Source organism: Colletes gigas, unplaced genomic scaffold (assembly GCF_013123115.1).
Source record: "Colletes gigas isolate AHSC1104 unplaced genomic scaffold, ASM1312311v1 Colletes_gigas_Sc00007, whole genome shotgun sequence".
NCBI lineage: Eukaryota > Metazoa > Arthropoda > Insecta > Hymenoptera > Colletidae > Colletes > Colletes gigas.
Window position 1 is genome coordinate 1,263,085 of NW_025106636.1, and position 23,454 is coordinate 1,286,538.

Genomic DNA, 23,454 nt, shown 5'->3' on the forward strand with positions numbered 1-23,454 from the left:
AGCAATGCCTATCTGCGATATTTATAATTTATCTGTGCTTCTCACTAGCGAAACGTAACTTCGGTAACTTACGTTTCAAATTGTTTCAGATTTATGAAAAGTGTTATGTTGACGTTAGTGATCGTTTTGTTCGTTGTTTAAAAAACAATTGTATAAAGGATAACAATCATTAATATAAATTCAACAACAACAAATCAAATTAACACTTTTTAACAGATAAATTTAATAGTGTATAATTATATTTTATTTATTGAGGTTATGTTATATTTATTCCTTTGAAAATATAATCGAATAGTAATGAAGAAAATAGGTGACAGTGTGACCTTTGAACAGTGTACGACGCAGAAATAATATTTATGGTGCATTAGCATATTTTTTTCTTATCAAAAATTATGAGTGTTGAAATGTAAATATACGTCAAAATCGTCATGGCTGGTGTAAAAAATGAGGTAATTAAATGAACTTTATAATAAATGTATACATATTCTATAGATATTGATTATTCGAAAGAAATTAATCCCAATATTTCAATACCAACTGTATACTCAACATTTTTGTATTGTATAGAATAGTTATAAGTATATAACAGAAAAGGCTGTATGAAATAAAACTTCAACTTTATGTGTTACAGGTGAAAAACATTTTAGAAGCAAATACTGTTTTTTTACTGATGAAGAAAGGCTTTCCTATATCTCGAAATGTAAGAGCACAGTGGATGATCGAGCATTTAGACACTGTGATAAATATTCAGTCTCCGGGTTTCAAAAACAAAGAAACGGCAGAATTGGAAATTGTGTCTGTGCTACCTAAAAATAAACCTGAATCTTGGTCTCCAGAAACAAGTCATCAGTTCTGTTACAAAGTGACTTCTACAACATCAATAATATTTTTAGCGCACAAATATAGAATAGTGTTTAATTTAGATTTAAGCCCATCGCTTGCGACTGTAGTAAGTATCGATTGATAGTAAATTTTTTGTTAAATATGGTATATTATCTGGTTCAAAGACAATTTTATTCAAAAGTGTGTATCTTTAGGATATACAACATGGTGAAATAGTTATAGACGAAGTCTGTGTAGCAACAAAACGTTTCTTGGAAGGTATTATCAAACCTGTAAGTAGCGATTTCTTTCACATTGTTATGTAGAAGTGTAATTTAATTAAAGTAAAACATTACATTAATACCATGAATCTATTTTATTTTTTAGTTGACTATACCAGGAAGTAACAGAAAAATGCAACCAGAAATTTATGTAACTATAATAGCGCATACACCGTTTTTTACGAGTCCTGCCCAACAAGTTTTGGTACAAGGTTGGCTAGTAACTATGAAGAACGTTAATCAGCTTACAAATTTCATAGAGGAACAACTTAATATATTAGAAGAGAAAGTTGCATCTGTTACCGCTATAGCTAGCCAACAGTTAGAAAATTTAAGAGCCGAAAGTGAGCGTTTGGTGGGAGGCCTTTTTGAAGAAAGCAATACCTGTTTGAGCAAAAATAATAGCAATTGTATGGTAAATACTTCGATAATATCTCCTGAATCAAGTTTTGTGAATATGTTGAGATACGGGATGTTAGCGCTTACACTTCTGCCGGAACACAGTTGTTCGCGTAAGTTTAATAAATTTATTTAATATGCAGGGTGTTCGGCCACCTCTGAGAAAAATTTTTATGGGAGATTCTAGAAGGCAAAATAAGACGAAAATCAAGAATACCAATTTGTTGATCGAGGCTTCGTTGACAAGTTATTAGCGTTTAAAGTTCCGTCTGTAGAACGGCAATCTGCGAATAACTGCGCATGCGTGATAGTTGTACTCACTCAGAAAACTGTAAGGCTGTCCATACTTCAGTCAGTAGAGTTTCTCACGCTGAGTGAGAACCACTATCACGCGTGCGCAGCTGATCGCAGATTGCTGTTCTACAGACGGAACTTTAAACGTTAATAACTTTTTAACGAAGCCTCGATCAACAAATTGGTATTCTTGATTTTCGTCTTATTTTGCCCCCTGGAATCCCCCGCCAAAATTTTTTTCAGAGGTAGTCGAACATGTATACACATCTTATTAAAACACTAAATTGTTTTTCAGATATGATAATCGTGTCGGATGGTATAATAGGAACTACCGATGTTCATGTACTAGATTCTATTATACAACAGTTGCGCGCAACTACTGTTGCATGCAGTTTTTTACGCGTCGGAAGTACATTTCATCCTCACTGTGCCGATGGCTTAGTTCCATATCAAGACCTATTATATTTCATTGCTCGAGCTACTTTGGGTACTTATATGTCTTTTATTCCATATGCTGTACGTAATATTTTTATATAACATTTATATCTGTCTATAAAATAATAGTAAGTACTATTATCATTACTGTTAAATTTTTTATGTGTTAAGTGATCTACAGGGTGTTCATCGTAATGTCCGGCATAATTTTTTCTCAATCAGTCACGATCGTGCTTTATTTGGGGGAATTTTACTTGAAGTAAAACTTATTAGTAATTTTATTACTTTTCGTGCTAATTTGAATCATAAAATTCATCAAATCATTGAAGAATTAAAAAGCTACGTTTAGCTTATAGAACGAGGACCGTATTCCGTGACTGTCCTTATTTTTATTACGTTACGATTTTAATTTTTATCTTAAATTTAATCTTGTCAACCCCATTTTTCTCTAATTACATGCAAGTGCATGTTTAGTACACCACTCAGAATCAGTCCTGCTTGACAACATTAGATATCTATAATAATTTCAATGTTTGAAATAGTTCTTCTATTTTCTATACAATTTATGTGGTTCTATAAGGAAATCTGTCTTATTTTTCATACGTGTACTTATAAAATTATGTGCATTTTATGGAATAATTAATATATTTGCAGACAGATTTAGACGAAACAGACATGAATGTTTATCACAAGCATTTTTTATGCTGGCAATTATATCGAGATGAACTTTGTGATATTTTGCCGTATTATCCAAACTGGCACTCGAAAAACTCATTGTTTTACGAACAAAAATCTGCTCATCTTTTACAAAAAAAACAAATCGAAGATAAAGTTACTTGTACATTAAGCAGTCTGTTATGTTGTCGTCTTCGAGAAGGATATTTAATAAAACGTGCTAATATTAGAGATGAAATGTTGGAAATTTGTTTTGTACTGTTATGGAAGTCTAGCATTTTATTAGAATATGTAATAATGTGCCCTTGGACTACAAAATCATTGTCTGTATCTAATACAATACAGTATACGATTACTATAGAAGGTAAGTTAGAGGAGAAATAGTTACAATTTATTAAAAACTAAATTGTAAAAATGTTTATAAATTATTTTATGCCAAATCTATCATTTCTTGCAAATGATGTCAGGATTTATAATAAAATTGAAACATGGTCCAGTCCGTGGAAAATTACATTACATTGAAGTTATCTTATAGAATTAAATTTTCTCATTGAGATTATCGATAGAACGAATTAATGAAATAAAACTTAGGGCGCTGTGATTGCATTTCTGTATTTAAAGTAGTTGGGTCTAGGCATTTGTTCAATATTTTTTGTGTTGCATTTATGTTGCGTTTGTGTTCCAGCAATCTGTCGCAAAGGACCGCAACCACCTAAAGTTTGCGCTACGTGTAATAATTTATGAGGTTCGATGTCCACATTGAAATTCTTTATATTCCTCGATTCTTTTGGGACTATTACGTATATAATTAAAAATATCTCTAACGAAACCTTCAACCCCTCTTGGTATAAAAGGCACACATATGAAACGAATGGCAGACGCACTTCAGTTTAAATAAATGGGGGATATCTTCTGATAATAGTGTACATTTGCCCCGTCAGAAGCATAATCGATCATATTTTTTTTGTAAGGTATATCTTTTGTATTAAAATATTTTGTTATTTTCTCATATAATGCATTGGCACATCTATCTTTGATTGGCAACAAACGCATACGTTATTTAAACTGCTCTTTAAAGAAATAATAATACTTATAATAATAGATTGGGTTGCACGCGGACCACGGACCATGTATTTTACACCTTCAGATTACATTGTGTTACAATTTTCTCAAAAGTCCTGGCATCAAATACAAGTGATCGATCCACGTACTATAAATAAAGATGAAACAATATTCTGTTACAGCGCCGTACGATTTTTTACATGACATTACATGTTTATCAAAAAAGCCATTGAAATCACAGTATCGACAAAGCGTTGTGGACCGCTTTTGGACGACTTTAACAGGCTTAACGGAAAGCGATACCATGCTTGCGCATTTCAGTTGGTTTCCAGACTTTGGTTGGACATGGTATAGCGTTCCGGACACTATTAGGAGCGGCATGCCAGTCTTTTATTCGTCAGCGTATCCTTCACCTAGTACAGTACAACTTAGGTACATTTACGAAGATAATCCTAAAAAATAGTAACGCCTCACGATCGATAAACTTTTAACTGTTAAATCGTTAAAAAAAGTATATATTAGTCGCTATCTGTACAGATTAATCGTTTGTTGTTTGTGGTGTGAATCTTAATATAAAACAAACTTGGTTTTAGTGATGCGGCATGTCCACAATTTGGACAAATATGGCAACCTGTAGTGTCTTTGAATCCTTTGCAATGGGCGCGTTGGATGCACACGCAAAGAGTAACGTTAATTTTGTCTCACGATAGACCACTGCCAAAGCATCTGCATCAAGCGAATCAGAGCGGCCGTTTTCAATGTGTTCAAAGCCGTCAGGCAGCCGCAGTTCTTTACGCCATGTTAAAAAATTGGGCAACTTTTGTTCTCGTTGAAAATTATACATACGTGCAATTCATTTATAGAGAAGCGGAGAAACCTCCCGTCTCATTCTCATTGATTCGAATCAATTGCAAGGGTCTGTGTGTCATCCTTAACATTGCATTTGCAGCTGGCACGGAGGGAGTTGTACGGCACAATGTCGTCGTCGATCTCTTGGATCGGTTATCGAAACTTATTTTACCAAACAGACCAACGGGACAAAGGGAAACGCCGTGTTGCACGATCATACACAAATCCTTAGAAAGAATTTTAATCAGATACGAGCGTATGCCGACCGATTTAAACTCAATTGTATTTCCCGATGGAACGCAAACAAACTCGACAAAAGCTACGCCAATATTTGGAGGAATTTTAACGACCAGTTTATCCAGATATTTATATCACAACCGATGGCTTTGGCATATGAAGCGGCCATTTGTCCAAACCATTCCAGGAATTACGTTGCCGAGATTGAACATAACTGCAATCGCGAGGATCCTTTCAACAATTACAAAGTAAATATTGCATATTTATAGCTTGTAATTGTTAATTAGTTTGTCGTGTTATCTAATTATGCAATAGATCAGTCAGTAAATAATTTCAATATGTTTATTAGTACAGTATTCTTCTTCTACTATTTGTGAAAAATCTGCATCTTCATCGGCACAGGCTATTTCTCCATGTATGTTCATTAAACGTATATTATGATGTCTTTTGAACTTTGTTAACCAGTCTATACTTGTTTTAAATGAATTGAATTTACTGACACCTCGTTCAATTCGGTTGTTTTTTCCAAAAGTGATCAAATGTAGTAAAATATCCCTTGTTCTAGGAACAACGTATACAAATGTCATAGCTCCTTGTGTGTCAGTTTTCTCATATTTTTCTACTTTTTAAATTGAACGATTAAAGCACTTTTGAACATTAGTGGCTATTGTATAAAGAGAGGATTATTCACTCTTCGATTCATGTCTGCTCTATTCTCAATGAGGCTTTTCTCGTTGCATGCTTTCTCGTTACAAATATAAAACAGTATCATTAGTGCGCGTCTGTGTACATATACATATATATTTTTCTATTGTATCAGGATGCGTTTAGCTGAAGGCTTTAATTTTACTTATTCAGCGGCTGGTATATTAAACATGGTCCTCGAAGTGCAAATGCAAGGAGTCGATAAAACCGATGCATCGTATCCATGCATTATACAATATATTCTGTTTCCCCCGCAAGTTTTATCGAACACAGTGTTGGAACGAGACAGTACATCGGAGGAAGATACCGACGAGGGTAAGAGTAAACACGTTATTAAAATAAAATTAAAAAACAATGACGACTGTTTCAAGAAATAGCAAATAAATGGGTTTATTGTATTTCAGGTACCGCCGATGGTGAAATGAGCATGGATGACTTCGAAAGTTCCGGTGATTTTCAAATTATTTCGGAAATTTGGATCGAGCCTCAGTGCGGTTTTGTGCAATTGCCTGTACAACCAGCAGCCACTTACATGCATTTTTTGCAGTATCACGAACTTCCAGATGCAGTAAGTGTATTATATTGTATTTGTACAAATCTAGAGTTAGCACAATATCCGCTAAAAAACTCCGACCACGGTAGCCCTGGAATGGAACAGCTTTTGCATTACTTCGTTCCGTGGCTGTGTTTAGCCTACTCCTGCCTGTACTCGTGTTATGCGAAAGGAGGATTTCGCCTGTCTTCTAGACATCCTTCTATCGCTATTATTCCTCCTCATCACGGAGCATCACCCTGTGATATTGTCAAGGGTGATGTCACCCATTAATATGATGAGAAAGGCTCGCCCTATGCTCAGTACAGGTAGGTGGGGGATCTGATCTTCCCTGAACAGGCACAATCTACTGTCAGGGACGGGGTGAGGTAAACATTCACTTCACCGTGGACTCTCTCGTTCCACGGTGTCAGATCCCCCAAAGTTGGCGGGTCCAGTCTGTACTTAACCGAAGAGCATCAACTCATATTTCGGATCCGTACAGCAGGATTCACCGACATTCACCATAGGTCTTAGTCACCCTATGCATCACCTAGTTCAACAAAAGTTGAGATCTTCAGGTCACAATTACGGTTGTCGTAGCTGACGTTCACACTGGAAAAGCATTTGTTTCTGTTGGCCCGTGGTACCGTGTGTTTCTTATTTCTCTTTGAAACAGGCAAACATTAAACATGGAACATTAATGTACCTCGATGTTGCTTCAACGTAGACACTGATAGTCTTCCTACGAGATTGGCCATGTCGTTTCCATTAATATTTTCATGAGAGAATCTAAATGGTATACATATAGCGATGCTTAGTTATTGGATTATATAGCTTCTGGATGAATATTCGTTTTAACGTTGTGGGGTCCTTTTGACAATCAGAAGAGAGTCCCCTCCGTAGAATTTTGTTCATGAAACTAGTCACTATTTGCTTAACGATACCTCGAGAAAGTCAAATAATCACTATTTCGTAATGCTATCAGTAAGATAGATTTAACAGTTCATTGGCCTATTCTGAAGGGAATTATACAATTCCTCTAGACATTTAAAATTAAAATTTCATCTAAACAAATACAGTATCATTATTATTACGCAAGAAACTTTTATACATGGTGTTTTCGATAAAAGAATCAAGTTCACAATTCATGTTCAGTTAATAATTTTTCTACTTGCTATTATAAGTGGTATCGAGGCCTGAATTTCTCTAAATATCACCGATAATATAAAAATTATTCAAGATAGAATTCAATTATTGCTATTTAAAGAAGCGACAGTGATTATGAGATTTAATTAAAAGTAAAATGTTTTGGTAATTTTAAAAGTTGCACTTTGTTGTCGATCGAGCATTGACTAATTGACGTCGATAACATTTTTTTTATCAGACTATCTGAAGTGTCTAAGAAATCATGGCGACCAATACGATAAACATTCGGTGAGATTCTAATCTCTATGAATCGAATGGCTTCTCCGTTACCGTTTTAACGTTTTATTATTAGTAAATAAATAGAATAAATTGCTAGAAAATTTTTTTTTAATCAGTTCATTTCTACATTACAAGAACAGGTATAAATTTCTAAATTGATTCCTACGAGTATCTTTTAAATAATTTATTTCTTCTGCTGGTAAATTAATTATTTACTTCATTCACTTTTCTCGCCTAAATCTAAACAAAATATTATTCGATATTATCATTGATAAGATATTACGTGAGAATATTGAATAATATTTTGTTTAGATTCAGGCGAGAAAAGTGAATGGAGTAAATGATTAATTTACCAGCGCAAGAAATAAATTATTTAAAAGGTACTTATATGAATCAATTTAGAAATTTAGACTTATTCTTTGAATGTTCATTTATATACTTCGATGGGTTACATTTATGAGAATTCCGTCGTTGAAAACGGCTAGTACTGCTTTATCGTCAATCTTATCGCTTCATTGGTTCTGATATTGATACTTACAACGATATATGATATTGTTCCTGTAAAGTATATAGGATAAGATTCGATTTTAATTTTCTACCAATGACTGCAGTGCGATTTTATCTGTTTTGTTTTCATCAAATTTTTACGATTAAAATAATTGTATTATTTTTTTATTTTATTAGGTCTTATTTGTTTTTTTTTTATCCGTAAATTCTTAAAGTTATACTTACACAATTTACAATATATTTAAAACTTAACAATATTCAGTATACTTTTTTTTTTTAATAACGATAGAAAGTATTAACAAACAAGACTGAAACTGACGAAAGACACAAATCTGTTTATATGATTCAATTAGCAATATATTTTTTTTTCATTGATTTAACTGGTATAATATTCAAATTTGTACATGTGGCTGTAATCACTGTAAAATATAATGTTTTTTGCTTTATTAGAAAGCTGTATGCAACCAGTTACGCGACTTATCTGTCATGAAATTAAAAAAGTACGATTTTTCTCGCGCGTTTGCAATACGTTCGAAGTACAAGATAAATGTGCCGTCGTGAGATAAAAGTTATCTAATTTTTCAATACCAGAAAAGTAAGTTATTAAAACCGATTACTAATCATGAAAACGCCGGGCTTAAAGTGCATTTACTGATATATCGTAAATAATTTTCGATAATTTGATAAATATTATATTATTACTTTCTTCGAAAAGTTATATGTTTAACTATGTCACTTTTTTTTCCTCGTTATCTCGCGTTAAAAAAAGTATGCCCTCATTTTGTATCAACCGACATAACGAATATCAAATATCACGGTATACGATTAATTTTGAAACAAATAATTGATTAAAAATTGCTCCATAATACCGATTCACGTAACACAAAAGTTTACGGTGAACTATAATAAAATGAACATGATCTTTCGCGGTGGCTTAAAATATATTTATTAGCGGAAAGAAACGGAGAAAATAATGAGATTTTATACGTACATGTTTATACAATCCTCTGATAAACATTGCAGTTTGTATGTATACTACATTTTATATTATTTTGGAATTTAAACGATACACAATAATAATAGATAAGACGAATAGTAGAGAAAGTTTAGTACTGTTTGAATATATTGTTTAAATAAAATTATAGAATTGAAATAATGTTACGTGTAACATTAAATATGAAGAATAGAAATATGGCAAGGTTCTTAGCAGGAATAAGGAGAGAATAAGTGTATAAATTGTCTATCACTACGTGCCGTTATCATTATTGAGGTGGGGCTTCGATATCGACGAAGGTACTCAGAACCAGGTTTTTCTATCAGTTGCCTCAGGTATATATAAGACCCCACACCCACCTAAATGTTTGTTAGTGTTCCGATTAACTTTTATACGCAAACTTATTTTCCAATGTCCACGCAGTTCTTCCAAAGAAACGTTCCGGTTTAACAAACGTGAAGCGTACCGTGTGTGATAAAAAATTTTCAATTCCAGTCGCCAATAATGTACACGCTAATTGGCATCACGATAAGCATTTCAAGTGTCGTTAAAAATTAGTGAAATTTTTAGAATCGATCTCGAGAGTTAACTTTAATCGTTATTCGCTCGAGCAGGTATAATGTCGACTTAATATTGGAAATAAAAAAAAACACACGTGCACGTATTCGTATTCGTATTCGACTATTCAAAGTATTATATACACATATATCATGCTGTTCGTAATTATACTTAACTCGCTAAGTTTAATTGCAATGTGTCGATACGAAGCTACGATATTAATTCGGTATTCTGCATCCTGCAATCACTTTTTAAATTCGAGTAGCTAAAAAAATATTAATTTCACTTACAGACACAATTAAAAGGAAATTTAACGTTGAAATTATGTTCAAATCATTTTTAGAATATTTCCTTTCTTCCCGTAGTTGAGATCAATTATTTTCTAAATTAATAACGTTACCGTACAAGTAGAAATTGGTTAAATTACTCACGGTTACGTAGAATATTACTTCTCGCGAAGGTGATTCATTTTCTATTGATTTAACCAATATTTCTCTGCGTTCACGATCGTAAAATTGAGATTGTAGCGGTGTAGCAAACGAATTGATATCGAGTTAATGGAAAAGGTTCGGTTTTACTCCAGATTGTGAAGCTACGTGGATATCCTCGTAAAGAAGGTTCTCGGTGACCGGCGTGAAGAAGTTGATCTCCATACAGACTGCATGGCCATTGCGTTATCTGCATGACTTGCAGTTGGAAGTGAGGATCTAGGCAGTGAGCATCAACGCTCTTAATAACTTGCCAGATCTAACTCTTCCAGCTCAAGGTCCTGCTGGCTATCATCTTTCCATAGAGAACGGGATTTGTCGTCTTCAAAAATTGAATAATTTTTCACGTAAAGGGATCAAGGTTCAAGTGGAGAAGTGGTCTCTACGCTTTGAATTCAAGTGAGATTCAACTCCTCCAACTTACTCCTGAACCCTTATATTCTTCGTGTTTACGTTCCCCACCCAAATAAACAATTTTTATGCTACGAACCTATCAGATCAGGGTCGTTGTGTCAACACATTCCATTGGTGCTTCTTTATACCTCAGTGAACATATGGCAATAGTGATACTATACATTTAAACGCTTCTTGTTGTGAAAACATTTAACATTTTACATTTTACTTCCGAAAATCTTACGAACGTTATTCCATTTTATGCGTTATTTGATTTTCGTAAGTATGCCAAATATCTTTTAATAATAAATAACATGTACTATATATACAAACTGTTCGTATTGTTTTTATTTTCGTGTTCTTAAAATTACCAAAATATTTATAAAAATACTGAAATAAAAAGTATTAGAAACGGTCGCAGTTTTGTTAAAGAATATTTTATTATTACTATTTTACGTATACAAACATATCCACGCGTATTGGCCGTTTGTATTTGTTAGGATTTGTTAAGAAATCAAGCAATGGCTCGTCACGGGTCATCGCAAGGTGACTCATGAATATTTAATATAAAAAAACCAATCGAAGATCTGTATTGTAAAGCTTCCATCATGGTTAAAAACGTTTTAGTCGATTGTTCTTAACGATCAAGCCGAAAGAAATTCAGGATTCCAGGAAACCTTGAAGCAGCGTTGAACGACGACCGTACAGCAACCGAAACAATTAATTTTATATTTTATACAAATTAACAAAATCAAATATAATTATGTATCGATTAAAGTAACGATTTTTTACTATTATGTTTAATAGTTAATTAAGAAATAAACTTTTTATTATACCTTCGTTTCCGTATTAATTTCGTTTTATTTCTTTAACATTCCTATTTTTATAAGTAACTTCTTACAGTTTATTTTGATAAAAAAACACTCATAATTTGCACGTAAAAACTAATTTTTTACTTCGATAGTGAATTTATTTTACTTAAATTCGTAATTATCGAAATAATTAATAGCTTACTAATGTCAATGTTAGGATTAATAAATGAAATTATTTTTGTGCAATTAAACTTCATGGTGAAGTGGAGGAATTTACTTGTTATAAAATGATTGTGTACTATGTATATATTTACTACACACTGATTCTGCGATATTTTTCGCAGGGATCAATGAAATTGCAATAAAAAACTGAACAGATTTCTCAGATGAGAATTATTTTATTCTTTCGTGATAATGTTTGTTTTGTTACTCTTTCTTATTAGATTGCTCGAGTGGACGAAGAATGCATCAACGCATTGTTGACCTTAGAGTATTTGAGTTTGTTGAGCCAAGCAGTACCGAATGAAAAGAATAACGAGATCATTTACGGACAAGCCCATCAAGTAAAATTAACAAAGAAGAATGTCAGAAATACCAAGACCTCTGGCTGTAACGCCGAGGAAGTGTTCGAGGGTCTGCCATGCATCGACGAAAGAATACGTTTGATGCACTTTTTCTTCGACACGCTAAACATATTGCCAAAATGCCAACAAGCTGAGCTCTTATTTTCTATGTTCGTAAATGGTAAGTATTTTACGTGCATTATTAAACACGATATTGTCAAGCTCAGCAAATTAAAATAAGATCCCAGGACTCACTTGTTACCCTTTCGTAGAATTATTTCCCTCAAAAACTGAAATGGTATCCGCCCAGGTAGGTTTGTAACATATCTAAGCGATAATCTAATCATTCGATTTCGTTCCTTCGTGTTCGCTTGGCGCGGCACCGGAAACTCTCACGAGTCGGGGAGATAAAAATAAAATAATATTTCTAAAATAGGCCTTTTCGATATCATTCTTACAAAAATTCTGGCCATACAGTGTTTCAGATAAAGAATATCAATTTCTTGACTGAAGCCTCGTTAAAAAGTTATCAAAAAATTTCAAATCGTTCTGGAAAAATTATTTTCGGTTGCAGGAGTCAATTACAATCATTTTTGGTGAATAGACATACCCCCGGAATCTTACTCAGTTTCGAGAAAAAAATTCGAGAAGGTGTGAAGGTGTAAATTTCTCGACAAAATTAAAAAATTTCAAATCGTTCTGAAAAAAATATTTTTAGTTGCGGGGGTTAATTACAATCATTTTTGGTCATTAGACATACACTCGAAATCCTACCCATTTTCGAGAAAAAAATTCGAGAAGGTGTGAAATTTTTCGACAAAATTACAAAATTTCAAATCGTTCTGAAAAAAATATTTTTAGTTGCAGGAGTCAATTACAATCATTTTTGGTCATTAGACATACACTCGAAATCCTACCCATTTTCTAGAAAAAAATTCGAGAAGATGTGAAATTTTTCGACAAAATTAAAAAATTTCAAATCGTTCTGGAAAAAATATTTTTAGTTGCAAGAGTTAATTACAATAATTTTTGATGAATAGACATACCCCCGAATTCCTACCCATTTTCTAGAAAAAAATTCAGTGGAACTTTAAACGTTAATAACTTTTTAACGAAGCCTCCATCAACAAATTAGTATTCTTGATTTTCGTCTTATTTTGGCCTCTGGAACCTCTCATTAAAATTTTGTACATTTTGAGAAACGCAGATTTGATCTTTAAATCCTTCATACTGTAATCATTTTATTTAAGGAAGTAGAATATAATTAATCTTAAATGTGTTATTTTTTACTAGGCACAAATATCAAGAATGAAGGACGAGGGCGTGCAAATAAGATCCTAATGGATAATTTTCTAGAGCATATAAAACAGTTGCACAATAAAGAACTTCTTCTAACATCAGCGGAGTCGCAGAAATTTACAAGGATGCTTCTAAACAGACGTCGAGATGACGGACCGCATTTACCCTTTTTCTCTCAGAAAGGTATTAATTCTTGTTAAAAAAATTACAATTATAAAATGAAGTTAAAGCTATGTAATTTAACAGGGATCGATTCTAATCTATTTGTTAACTTTTGCAGAAAGACGGTTCTACAATACCGAGCAGAACGTCTACCCACGTTGGAAATGTTTCGTGAAAGGAATTAGCTCGACACACGTAATTATTACAGTTTTACCCGCATCGGAGAAAGATGTGCGCTTGTTTACGTCGCCCGTATATGCAGAAGAATTTTTTGTGAATAATAGTTCTGGAAGTAGTTACAAATCTGGTATATTCAGCATGGATGTTTATACGAAAGATATTAATGTCGCCGATTATGCATCATCGAAATATAATAAATCGGAATCGGGCAATCAGTTCACCGCAAACATGACATCAAAAACTATCGAACAAGAAAGCTTTCAAGATTACGAAGAAAGTCTCGTTATTCCTGTTTACGTGTATGATTGTTCGCTGGCATTGTTAATCGACACACTCACCGATAAATTGAAGATGTCATATACCAAAGACATTTATCAGGACCATACGTTTAGAATTGGTCATCAGGAGTGCAAGGATTTTGTCGAATTAAAAGTTGGTTGTAACTTGAAACCTTCGTCTCCGGAACCGAAAAGCGAGGATTCGGATAATAGCGCAAGCGGTAAGTAAACATTTCATTATATAATTAATTTCGTGTTAACAACATTCGATTAGAAAAATAGTCAAGTTGATATCTTCGTTGGTTTCTGAGAAAACAACTTGTAACACTTTATTTGGAGTATATAATATATTTCTTAAACACATATACATATGTGTATGCCAGAAACGAGAAAATGGCTAAAATACAATTAATATAAAGGGGGTAAAAATATGGCAACTCTTCAGGGAAAATTGTACACATTACGAGCTTCTTTATCGTTAACCCTTCCATATATATTTACAAGTTATTTTATTTTATAATATGTTTATATTAAGGTATTGATGTTATACTATATATTGGCGTTTACAAATGATTGTCATGTAATACCACTAATTTTTCTTACGATAGATCAACGGAGCCTGATGGAACATTGTAAACTGTTGAGCTTGGCACACTGCCACTGTTACGTTGTTGCAGTTTATAAATCATTAGTACTGCAACAACCTCTTAGTTACGAAGATATGGAAGCCGCCGTAGAACAATGCGAGGAAACTCTTATCGAGATTAATATAACGAAATATTTGCGATGCGTATGCAGGCATTTGAGTAAACTATGCAAAGAAGATTTGTTATATCAGTCGGATCATTCTACGTGTAAAGACGTCGAACCGTTGCACAATTTAATTAGAGAAAAATTTGAGAAAATAATGACCGTCGCATTCAGGCCAGTGCCCGCACACCCTGAATTCTATTATTGTTCACCATCTTGGATAGTCAATAAAATGGTTCGTTATCGATTAAATATTATGAAAATGATAAACATTTAACGGTTAGTTGGAAAATTAAGTTAGTGAAAAAAAAAATTGAAATTAACAGGATCTTGTAGGATATCAAAAATCGGACAGTGATGATGAAATAGGGAATCCTATCTTTCATTCGGTGAACGTTGATTGTACGTCGCATAACCCTCGTAAAAAAGGTGCGTTATATTGGGATTGAAAATAGGAATTATCATTTGTAATATATGTAATACATATTATTAATAATTCAATTAGGAAACATGACGTGGCCGGCTAAGAATATTCATAGTGTGCTAAAGATTCCAAACCACGGTTCAACAGAATCATTCACCAGTGATCTGCAAGAGGAAAACATTTATGAGAAAGAGCAGCCCCTTTTTTTGCAACTAAACTGCTCTGTTCAATTTCAGTCTAGATCCGGCCTTAGTAGCATTCCAGTAAAATCTCTCCCCACCTGTCTCATGGAAATCATTGAGAAAATGGAAGATTACAAAGAGAGCGATATAACTGACTTTAGCTCGACTAATTTGAAAATCACTTTGGATATCATCTGCTTGAATCTTCCAAGAGAAGTATTAGAAATTAGTTTGGAACACTACTCCGGTTTAAGAACGACATCCTTCTCTAGTGGCTCGCCTGTTGGTAGTTTGCAAACAGAAAGCGGAAGTAGTCCGGAGAACAATACTAGAAATGAATTTTTTCCAGAGAAAATGTCTCATCTTCCGTTAAATCAACATAGCGCGATAAGCAATTTAAGAGATGAGATTAAATGGCTTTTGCAAGATGAAACTACAACCGCATTGTTGGATCGACCTTCGATAAACGAGGAGATTTTGAAGTTTGTAGCAAATCACGTTTCAGAATCGACGGACAGATTTAGCTGCAAGTTAGAGAAAGTCCCACTACATTTTGTTTTCCCCTCAGAGGATAGTAAACCAAAGTTTTTAAACGAATTGAAAAAACTTGAGATCGGCAAGTATTGCATTAAGCAAGAAGGGCAGTTATTTTATTTTATAAAGAATATGGGCCAAGTATCGGATGATACAGCGCAGAAAACTTACAGGGAGGATAAAAAAGAAACGGAAGCGAACTATGGTATGTTTTTTTTTCTGAAAACCATTGTAACATAGTTTTCTGTAACTCATAAGAATGTGTGTGTTGTTGATCCAAGGTAATAGCACGGAGAGTATAACGCAAAAGTTACAAGAAACTGGCAAAAAATGGAACGCTGAAAAAAGTTGTAAAACTCATCTCAGATTTCAAAACTGTGACTCCGAGGCTTCTACTGTAACGCAAGGAAAATCAGATGCAGAGGATGACTACAACGGGCAGAATTATTCCGATAGAGGGTTCAAATGGCTGATAGATATCGATAATCGGAAAAGCTTTTTACCAAACTTCTGGCTAATCTTGAAAGTAGAAAGCGATTACGTTAACGTTTACTTCCACTGTAGGCGAGTAATTTTATACGTCGAATCAGAAATGAAATGTCGATAGTTTCACGATGCTCAGATTACTTAAATTTTAACGGCTCACATCGTTTATAAAATCAAAGGAACGAGAGCATCTTAACACATTACCGACCGATAGCCTATTAATCAACTTTTTTACCGACCAACGCTTACCGACCGATAGCCGATTTAATCAACCGCTACCGGTCGGTAAAGTGTTAAAATTGACATTCCAACGTTATGTGAATTATGTATCACGTTTGTTGTAATTTACAGATTCCTAGAAATTCCATCGGAAGAAGTAACCAGTTATTGGCATACTCAAAAGACATTGATCTCGCAAATAAAAAGTACTTGTCGTCGGGTAAACCAATATTTGCTTCTGCAGAACCTTCACAAAACGAGCAAATGTTCCGATCTGCTAGAAACAGAAACGAGCGAGGATTATAATTGGAAATCGGAGACGACAAATGAGCTTAATAACACTGTACAAAATAGAGATTCGATAGAGACTTTCACTTCGGGGATGTTTCGGTGTCGCGTAGTTTGGGAATTCACTTTCCGACTTCATCCCCGTTTAAAAACTGGGCCTGGAAGATCAGGACTTTCACGGGGCATAAAAGCTCTACACGGCGTGCTCAATAGATTTGCCGTGACCAATCGATGTAACATGTTTGTGTATCAAGAAAATAATAAAAACGTATTTTATTTAAGGCTTCACGAGCAGATAAGCGACGGTAAATCCTTACAAAATAAACTATCGGACAGCGATGAGAAACTTGTTGTTTCTAGGAGCAATAGCGTAGTATCATTGTCGCAAGCAAAATTGAACGATAACATCACGTCGACCGATTCAAGGCCCAGAGTTCGATCGTTCAGTGAAAAAGAATCGAACGCCTTAAACAAAACCGAAGACTCGATCGTCTTGATGGTACATGGAATTTCCGATGCAGGACCGGAAGTTAAACGTGATTTGGTGCAAGTTTTGCAGAATCGTCTGGACGACGCAGTACTTGAAGTCCTGTCCGTTATGCTGGCGCGAAATCCAATGTGTAAATTGACGCCAGCCGATGTTCTTTTTATACAACCGCCAAAACCGCCGGAATGCATCATACAGTTGTGCATAGAGAAACACTGTATATCGTACATAGCCGCCCTAGAGTTTTATTTACGACAGAATATACTTCAATTCTTGTACATACCGAAATACACCGACAATAGAATAGAGTATCATTTCCAAGATTATTCGCAGCTTGAAGGGTCTACGAAAAGAGTAGCGGAGTCGGATATTTTTGTATACAATCAAAGCCATTCTAGCGGAAGCAAAGGGATCGCTTGCATAGCATTAGCGATCACAGGCGACGACGGGGAACCAATTAAATCGTTAAAAGATAAATTACCAAAATACAATTTCCCAGCGACAATAAAAGAGGAGGATTTCGAGTTTATCGTCTCGACCTCGGTCTATGATAAGAACTCGACGAAATCATTGCCTCTGATCGAATTCAGAATCTGGAAACAGGGCAGAGTAAATCTGGAATCTTTGTTACAAAAATTATGTTCCGCGGTTAAACACGCCATTTGGGACTTAGTCACCGAATACAAATTCTTGTCAACTCCTTTAACGGAACCGTTTCTAAAAAACATTTCGGAGATATTTACCGAAGATAAAGAAACTCAAACGCCGCAAAAGGTAGCGGCAGATTTAGCGGTTAATCATTTTGGGACAGGCGAAGAATGGAAATTGCACGATATTTATTGCGTGACGTTGTCACAATGGTTTCGGTTTGCTTTGGAAATTGGAGTTCCATCGGTAAAAAAGCATGAAATTCATATTTATCATAAACATGCTATACCCACTATTGTTAAGGAATTAGAAATCCTTATTCAATGTCAAGCACCGGATACTTCTAGCAAAGCTTTTGTTCTGCAAGATAAGCAACCTTTCATTCAGAAATTCATTTCGAATGAAAAATCATCGAAGAACGAGAAATACGATTGTTTCTCCTTAGAAAATACGGATAATATAAATTTACCACTTTACGTGCCATATGATTTTAATAACGACGAACAAAAAACCTATACCAAGTGTATATTAATTGCTAGAAACTTTTATCAGTGGAAAGCTTCCTTTAGCGAAAAATTGCAACCGGAATTATCTCTACCGAAAGGTAATTTGAAAAACATAAAGAACTCTTTAAAAAACATACGCTTAACTTGCTTGAATTAATTTTTTCTATATTACAGATCAGAAAGTGTTGCAAAAATTCAATCCCTTACTTTTGGAATCGAATTTCGTATCACGACAACGAATATTACTCGCTGAAATCCAAAATGACAACGTAAGTAATAATAAAAGTAATAATAATAAAATTTAATATAATATACTATTACGATTAATTTTGTATACCGCATCAACAACAAATTAAATTGTCATTGTAGATAATTCTTTACATCTATAATTGGTCGAAAGAGAAATCTGAAAAATTGATAAAACAATCCACCAGTTTAGGGACATGGCTCTCTTCGAGATCAAATTTTGTTGTGAACATAATAATGCAAAAATTAGGAATATTCCATCATCGATCCAACGTATCGAGGGATCAAACGAACTCGCAATATTTCCAAATTACGGATATGGAGAGTCTTATAAAATTCTCTTCTATACCGCACAACGATGATAAAGATTGGACAAGATCCAACAATAGGACACAAAACATGAAACACAATCAATTTTCATGGAACGAAGTAATTGGTCAAACAATGCGCGATGTAAAATCGAACAGTTATTTTTGTAATAACATTGATCTTGTTACAAAGGCTGTATGCGACTTGCAAGATTTGCGTAATCACGAGAGAAAAATGAAAGGTATCTACGGTTCTGTTACGAAATAAGTTATTGCTATTAAATTGTTGATTATATAATTTCACGTAGACTACATTGTATTTAAATATTATAAAAATTGTTGACGATTAATCTCTATAAATAACGATAAGCCATTAGTTGTTAAATATATTTGTGTATGTAAAATTATTTATACATTTCAGAGGACTTGAGTAAGTTGCATGCGATGTGGCAAAATCGTAATGCTGCTCCGAGCATTCCTGTTTCGATCAACGCTTTGAACATGTCCAAACAACATTCTCGTTTGATACACTTTTGCCACACGCCTCTGTTATTCTTACCTTCTTGGCGTTTTCAATCAGCAGCAACGAGAGATCATTCGTTAACGGTACACCAACACTTATCACAAGCACAGACAAACCGACAGACAGATATTGTAAAATGGCATCAAGAATTGTGCAGTTTGATGTCATCCGAATACAAACAATATCTTCAAATATTAGGGTTTCATCCAGTTCAAGTGGACCCTCTCGATGAAAGGCAAGGTTCTTGGTAATATGAAAATTAATAGTAAATTGTCTTTATGCGAATGACTTACTTCCGTTCCACAATAGAAGAAAAAATGTCAGAAATACAGAAGACGTGAAGGTCTATGATGATTTCTTTTAAATAGAATGATTATCCTGATAAAATCTACACCTGCACTTATAACAAAATTATGGACCCTTAAAACTGGGACAACTTTGATCTAACATTTTCTTTCATCGTTCATTGTTCTTTTTCAGTGTGAAAGGACAGAGTCAACAAGAATCTTATTATCTTAAAAAATCAATGCTGGGAGGTGTACTGCTGTTTGAGATTTATTTATCGCAGCCATTTTTTATCGTTAAATTACATATCATCGAGTGCAGTCGTTTACAAACGAAAACCAGTAGCGCGCTAGTTAATCAGGTAATCCGTTTCCACGTCGGTCAAATTATTAATCGTTTTATCAAACTCTTCTTTTCTGAATTTTTGTCCAACTCTTTACAAATAATTATGTTTATTAAAATTTAATTCCCTTACAGTTTCTATTAAGTTTCGTGGATGCGTGTGACAAAATCAAGATCAATATGCATCTACACTCGTTCACGTATGATTTTCACTTACGATGTATCCACTCGTACATTGCCGGAAACGGACCTTGGTCATTGCAACAAGGTTATCATCTTATTCATTTTCTTGATGATTTTAATAAATATTATAGCAAAGCACCAAATTATGCCAGAAATCTTATATATAGTGGTAAGTTCTGCAACTGTTTGATGGTTCTATTTTTTCATTAAATATAAATAGTCGGTACGAAAAGAAGTTTAAATTACATCAGTATTATCAATCAATTATTTCTAAGAGACGAATCTTTATATTTTAGATGTAGTGACTATTCGTAATTTGACAATACCAGGTCGGACATTATATTCTTATTTATTATCTCACGATAAAATGTATAATATGCGCGTATTTGTAATGAAAAACGATCGGCAAGATTTCAAGGAAAGTGAATACGTTTTAATAAACTTGAAGAGTACACCATCCATCAGTTATTGCGATGCACAGGGCACAAGATACACTGATGATTTTGATGTCGCATTAATTGTATCGCATTTAGAACAACCTCCGCAAATAGACACAACGGAAATTACTTTGAAATATTATTTAATGCTGACGAGTAAAAGAGAATTGTATCCAAAGAGGGAAGTAGAAAATAATAAACTCGGGAAATTTCGCACTGTATATAGTATCGAAAAGCCTGTAATAAGTACTTATGCGGAGTCAGAATCAGTCACGGAAATTCTTCAAAAGGACTCGGTAAAAGAATTCTCCCCAGAGTTTCAAGCGCTTGGTCAAGATTCAAAAGAAAATGAAAATGACTCGAAACTACCGAGTCCTACTTTGAATACCAATTGCAATAGCGCAACTGCACCGACACCACCGCCTGTTCCAAATTCTCCATTAACGCAAAATGCAAATCTTCCAAGCGCGCCGATAAATTCACCGTCGTCCCATTTAATTCAAATACGACAAGAATCGATTAATTACTTGGGCTACTATTCATCGCACGAACAATTAATGCAACAAACGATAATGTCTCAAGCAGACGCGGCTCGTATGCATATACTGAATATGGTAGATCGAGGAGCTTTGCAATGCAAAACGCATCTGCTGTGGAATAAATTATTGGAAAGTAAATCGGCAATGAATTATATGGAATTTTCCGAACTTTGCTCTCTGGCTCACGTTGAGCCTTTATCGCATTTGGATCCAAGACTCAGGCCGTTTTTTAACCAGCCGCTTTCTTGGTATCAAACTTTATCAAAAGTTCTGCAGAATAAATATCAAGAGCATCATAAACAGTTTAATACATCAGATGGAAATATCACGCATCTTCTTATACTACATCCAAGTTTCTTTCAAGTTTTCATGATGCTGACTATAAATCTACATGCTTCAAAAGGGGTTTGTAAATTCGTTATTCTAAAATTAGTTCACAGATGAGTATTATAGTACCTATCACTCATAATTATTCAAACCGTTATGGGAGTGAGGAAGGATGACTGTATTTACTATAAGGCAAATTTGTTTGCATAAAATAGAACTATAAGGCATATTAAGAGACATCAAAAGCAATTAAAAGTTATTTGATGCATATCTGCAGTCTATAAAGTAAATAGCTCGCATTGTTCGAATAATTGTGGGCGGTGGATTTATATATAAAATTTAGGTATATGTTATGTACAGAAAAATCTAAAATGTTTAATCTTAGCTAAAGTATTAAAAATTATATGGATAGTTTTATCATTAATTTTGTTTATTCTTAGGATTTGTATGCAGTTTATTGTAAATCGAAAGAAGTAATTAATACTCCATGCTGTATAGAAGACATTTACACTTTAATCGAAGGTTTTGTGAATGCTTGTTGTTTTCACTTGTGGATGAGTCTTTATAATTAGTAATAATTACGAATGATCAAAAAAAACAAATTTAAAAATATTATTCATGTCCTCCTAACGAAAGACATGAAACTGGGATATTGTCATTATCGAGCATTGATCATTTTTATCATTGTACTTCTGTTACATGTAATCTGTAAAAAAGTATATATATATTTTCTTGTTACAAAACTAAATATTTGTCTTTTATTTATTATTTAAAACACCATTATTATTACACGATGTGAAGTGCTTTAAAGTTCAATATTTCTGTGGCTTTTGATCACAATTTAAAGAGGATTTTAGAAAGGCAAATATATTAGTGTAAATTTGAATTTTTGAAAACTATCGATAATTAGGAATATCAGTGATTGTACAGGGTGTTCGGCCATTCCTGGGAAAAATTTTAATAGGACATTCTAGAGGGCAAAATAAGACGAAAATCAAGAATACCAATTTGTTGATCGAGGCTACGTTAAAAAGTTATTAACGTTTAAAGTTCCGCCTGTAGAACGGCAATCTGCGAACTGTTGCGCACGCGCGATAGTGGTTCTCACTCACAAAATTGTAAGGCTGTCGATACGTCGCTAGTAGAGTTTCTCATGCTGAGTGAGAACCACTATCACGCGCGCGCAGTTGTTCGTAGATTGCCGTTCTACAGGCGGAACTTTAAACGTTAATAACTTTTGAATGAAGCCTCAATCAACAAATTGGTATTCTTGATTTTCATCTTATTTTGGCCTTTAGAATCTTCCATTAAAATTTGTATAAAGATCAGTGTCAGTGACATCAGTGCCGTTGTACTACAACCGTGCTCAATTCTGGAGGGAAAATGAAATTTAAAAACACTTCGTGTATATTGTTTATTATAAAATCTATAGTTTTCAAAATCCATGTAATTATGTGCTCAATTTGAAAACAAAACTGTGATATTTACGTTAGCAACGTAGAACTGAAATCAACGCGTTATTGCTGATCGGAGTCCGTTCAATAAAGGCACATCGGATTTTCGTCAACTGTAAGTTTTATTTGAGTTCTAATCATCTAATTTCCTTGAATCTATTGATTTCTGTCTTAAGTTTTAATTTGCTGTAAGACCATTCAATTCTATTAACTGAAGAAAATCTGAACTGGGTTAAAATCCCTAGGTCAACGCACCTAATTATCGTTGATATGTATGTGTATCAGTTCCACGCAACAGCACGCTTTCACCAGTACAGGCGGTGTTTAAAGGTT

General features: G+C 34.0%; 1 protein-coding gene across 4 annotated transcripts; it reads left to right on the forward strand.

Moving 5' to 3' along the window:
- Positions 1 to 60: 60 nt before the first annotated feature.
- On the forward strand, positions 61 to 22,328 carry LOC122396170 (KICSTOR complex protein SZT2-like). Of its 4 annotated transcripts, none has more exons than XM_043394333.1 (25): positions 61 to 449; positions 632 to 949; positions 1,038 to 1,115; positions 1,210 to 1,615; positions 2,092 to 2,312; positions 2,886 to 3,270; positions 4,151 to 4,400; positions 4,562 to 5,302; positions 5,875 to 6,074; positions 6,164 to 6,327; positions 11,915 to 12,215; positions 13,328 to 13,516; positions 13,614 to 14,174; positions 14,562 to 14,938; positions 15,030 to 15,132; positions 15,209 to 16,048; positions 16,125 to 16,407; positions 16,681 to 18,575; positions 18,652 to 18,746; positions 18,847 to 19,273; positions 19,453 to 19,801; positions 20,035 to 20,200; positions 20,317 to 20,533; positions 20,661 to 21,745; positions 22,108 to 22,328. In XM_043394333.1, exons 1-25 carry the CDS (start codon positions 429 to 431, stop codon positions 22,237 to 22,239), a joined length of 9,804 nt encoding a protein of 3,267 aa, XP_043250268.1. In that variant the 5' UTR covers positions 61 to 428; the 3' UTR covers positions 22,240 to 22,328. The 4 variants fall into 4 exon arrangements, with proteins under 4 accessions (XP_043250268.1, XP_043250269.1, XP_043250270.1 ...); XM_043394334.1 differs by having other exon boundaries at positions 19,453 to 19,789; XM_043394335.1 differs by lacking the exons at positions 61 to 449; positions 632 to 949; positions 1,038 to 1,115; positions 1,210 to 1,615 and having other exon boundaries at positions 2,190 to 2,283.
- The last annotated feature ends 1,126 nt before the right edge of the window (positions 22,329 to 23,454 follow it).

Excerpts from the sequence above, each read along its gene's own strand:
- LOC122396170 (XM_043394333.1), top strand. The coding sequence starts at position 429 with ATGGCTGGTGTAAAAAATGAG. Across the intron at positions 6,328-11,914 it reads ATCACGAACTTCCAGATGCA|ATTGCTCGAGTGGACGAAGA; the intron begins GTAAGTGTATTA and ends CTTTCTTATTAG. Across the intron at positions 18,747-18,846 it reads CTGAAATCCAAAATGACAAC|ATAATTCTTTACATCTATAA; the intron begins GTAAGTAATAAT and ends TTGTCATTGTAG.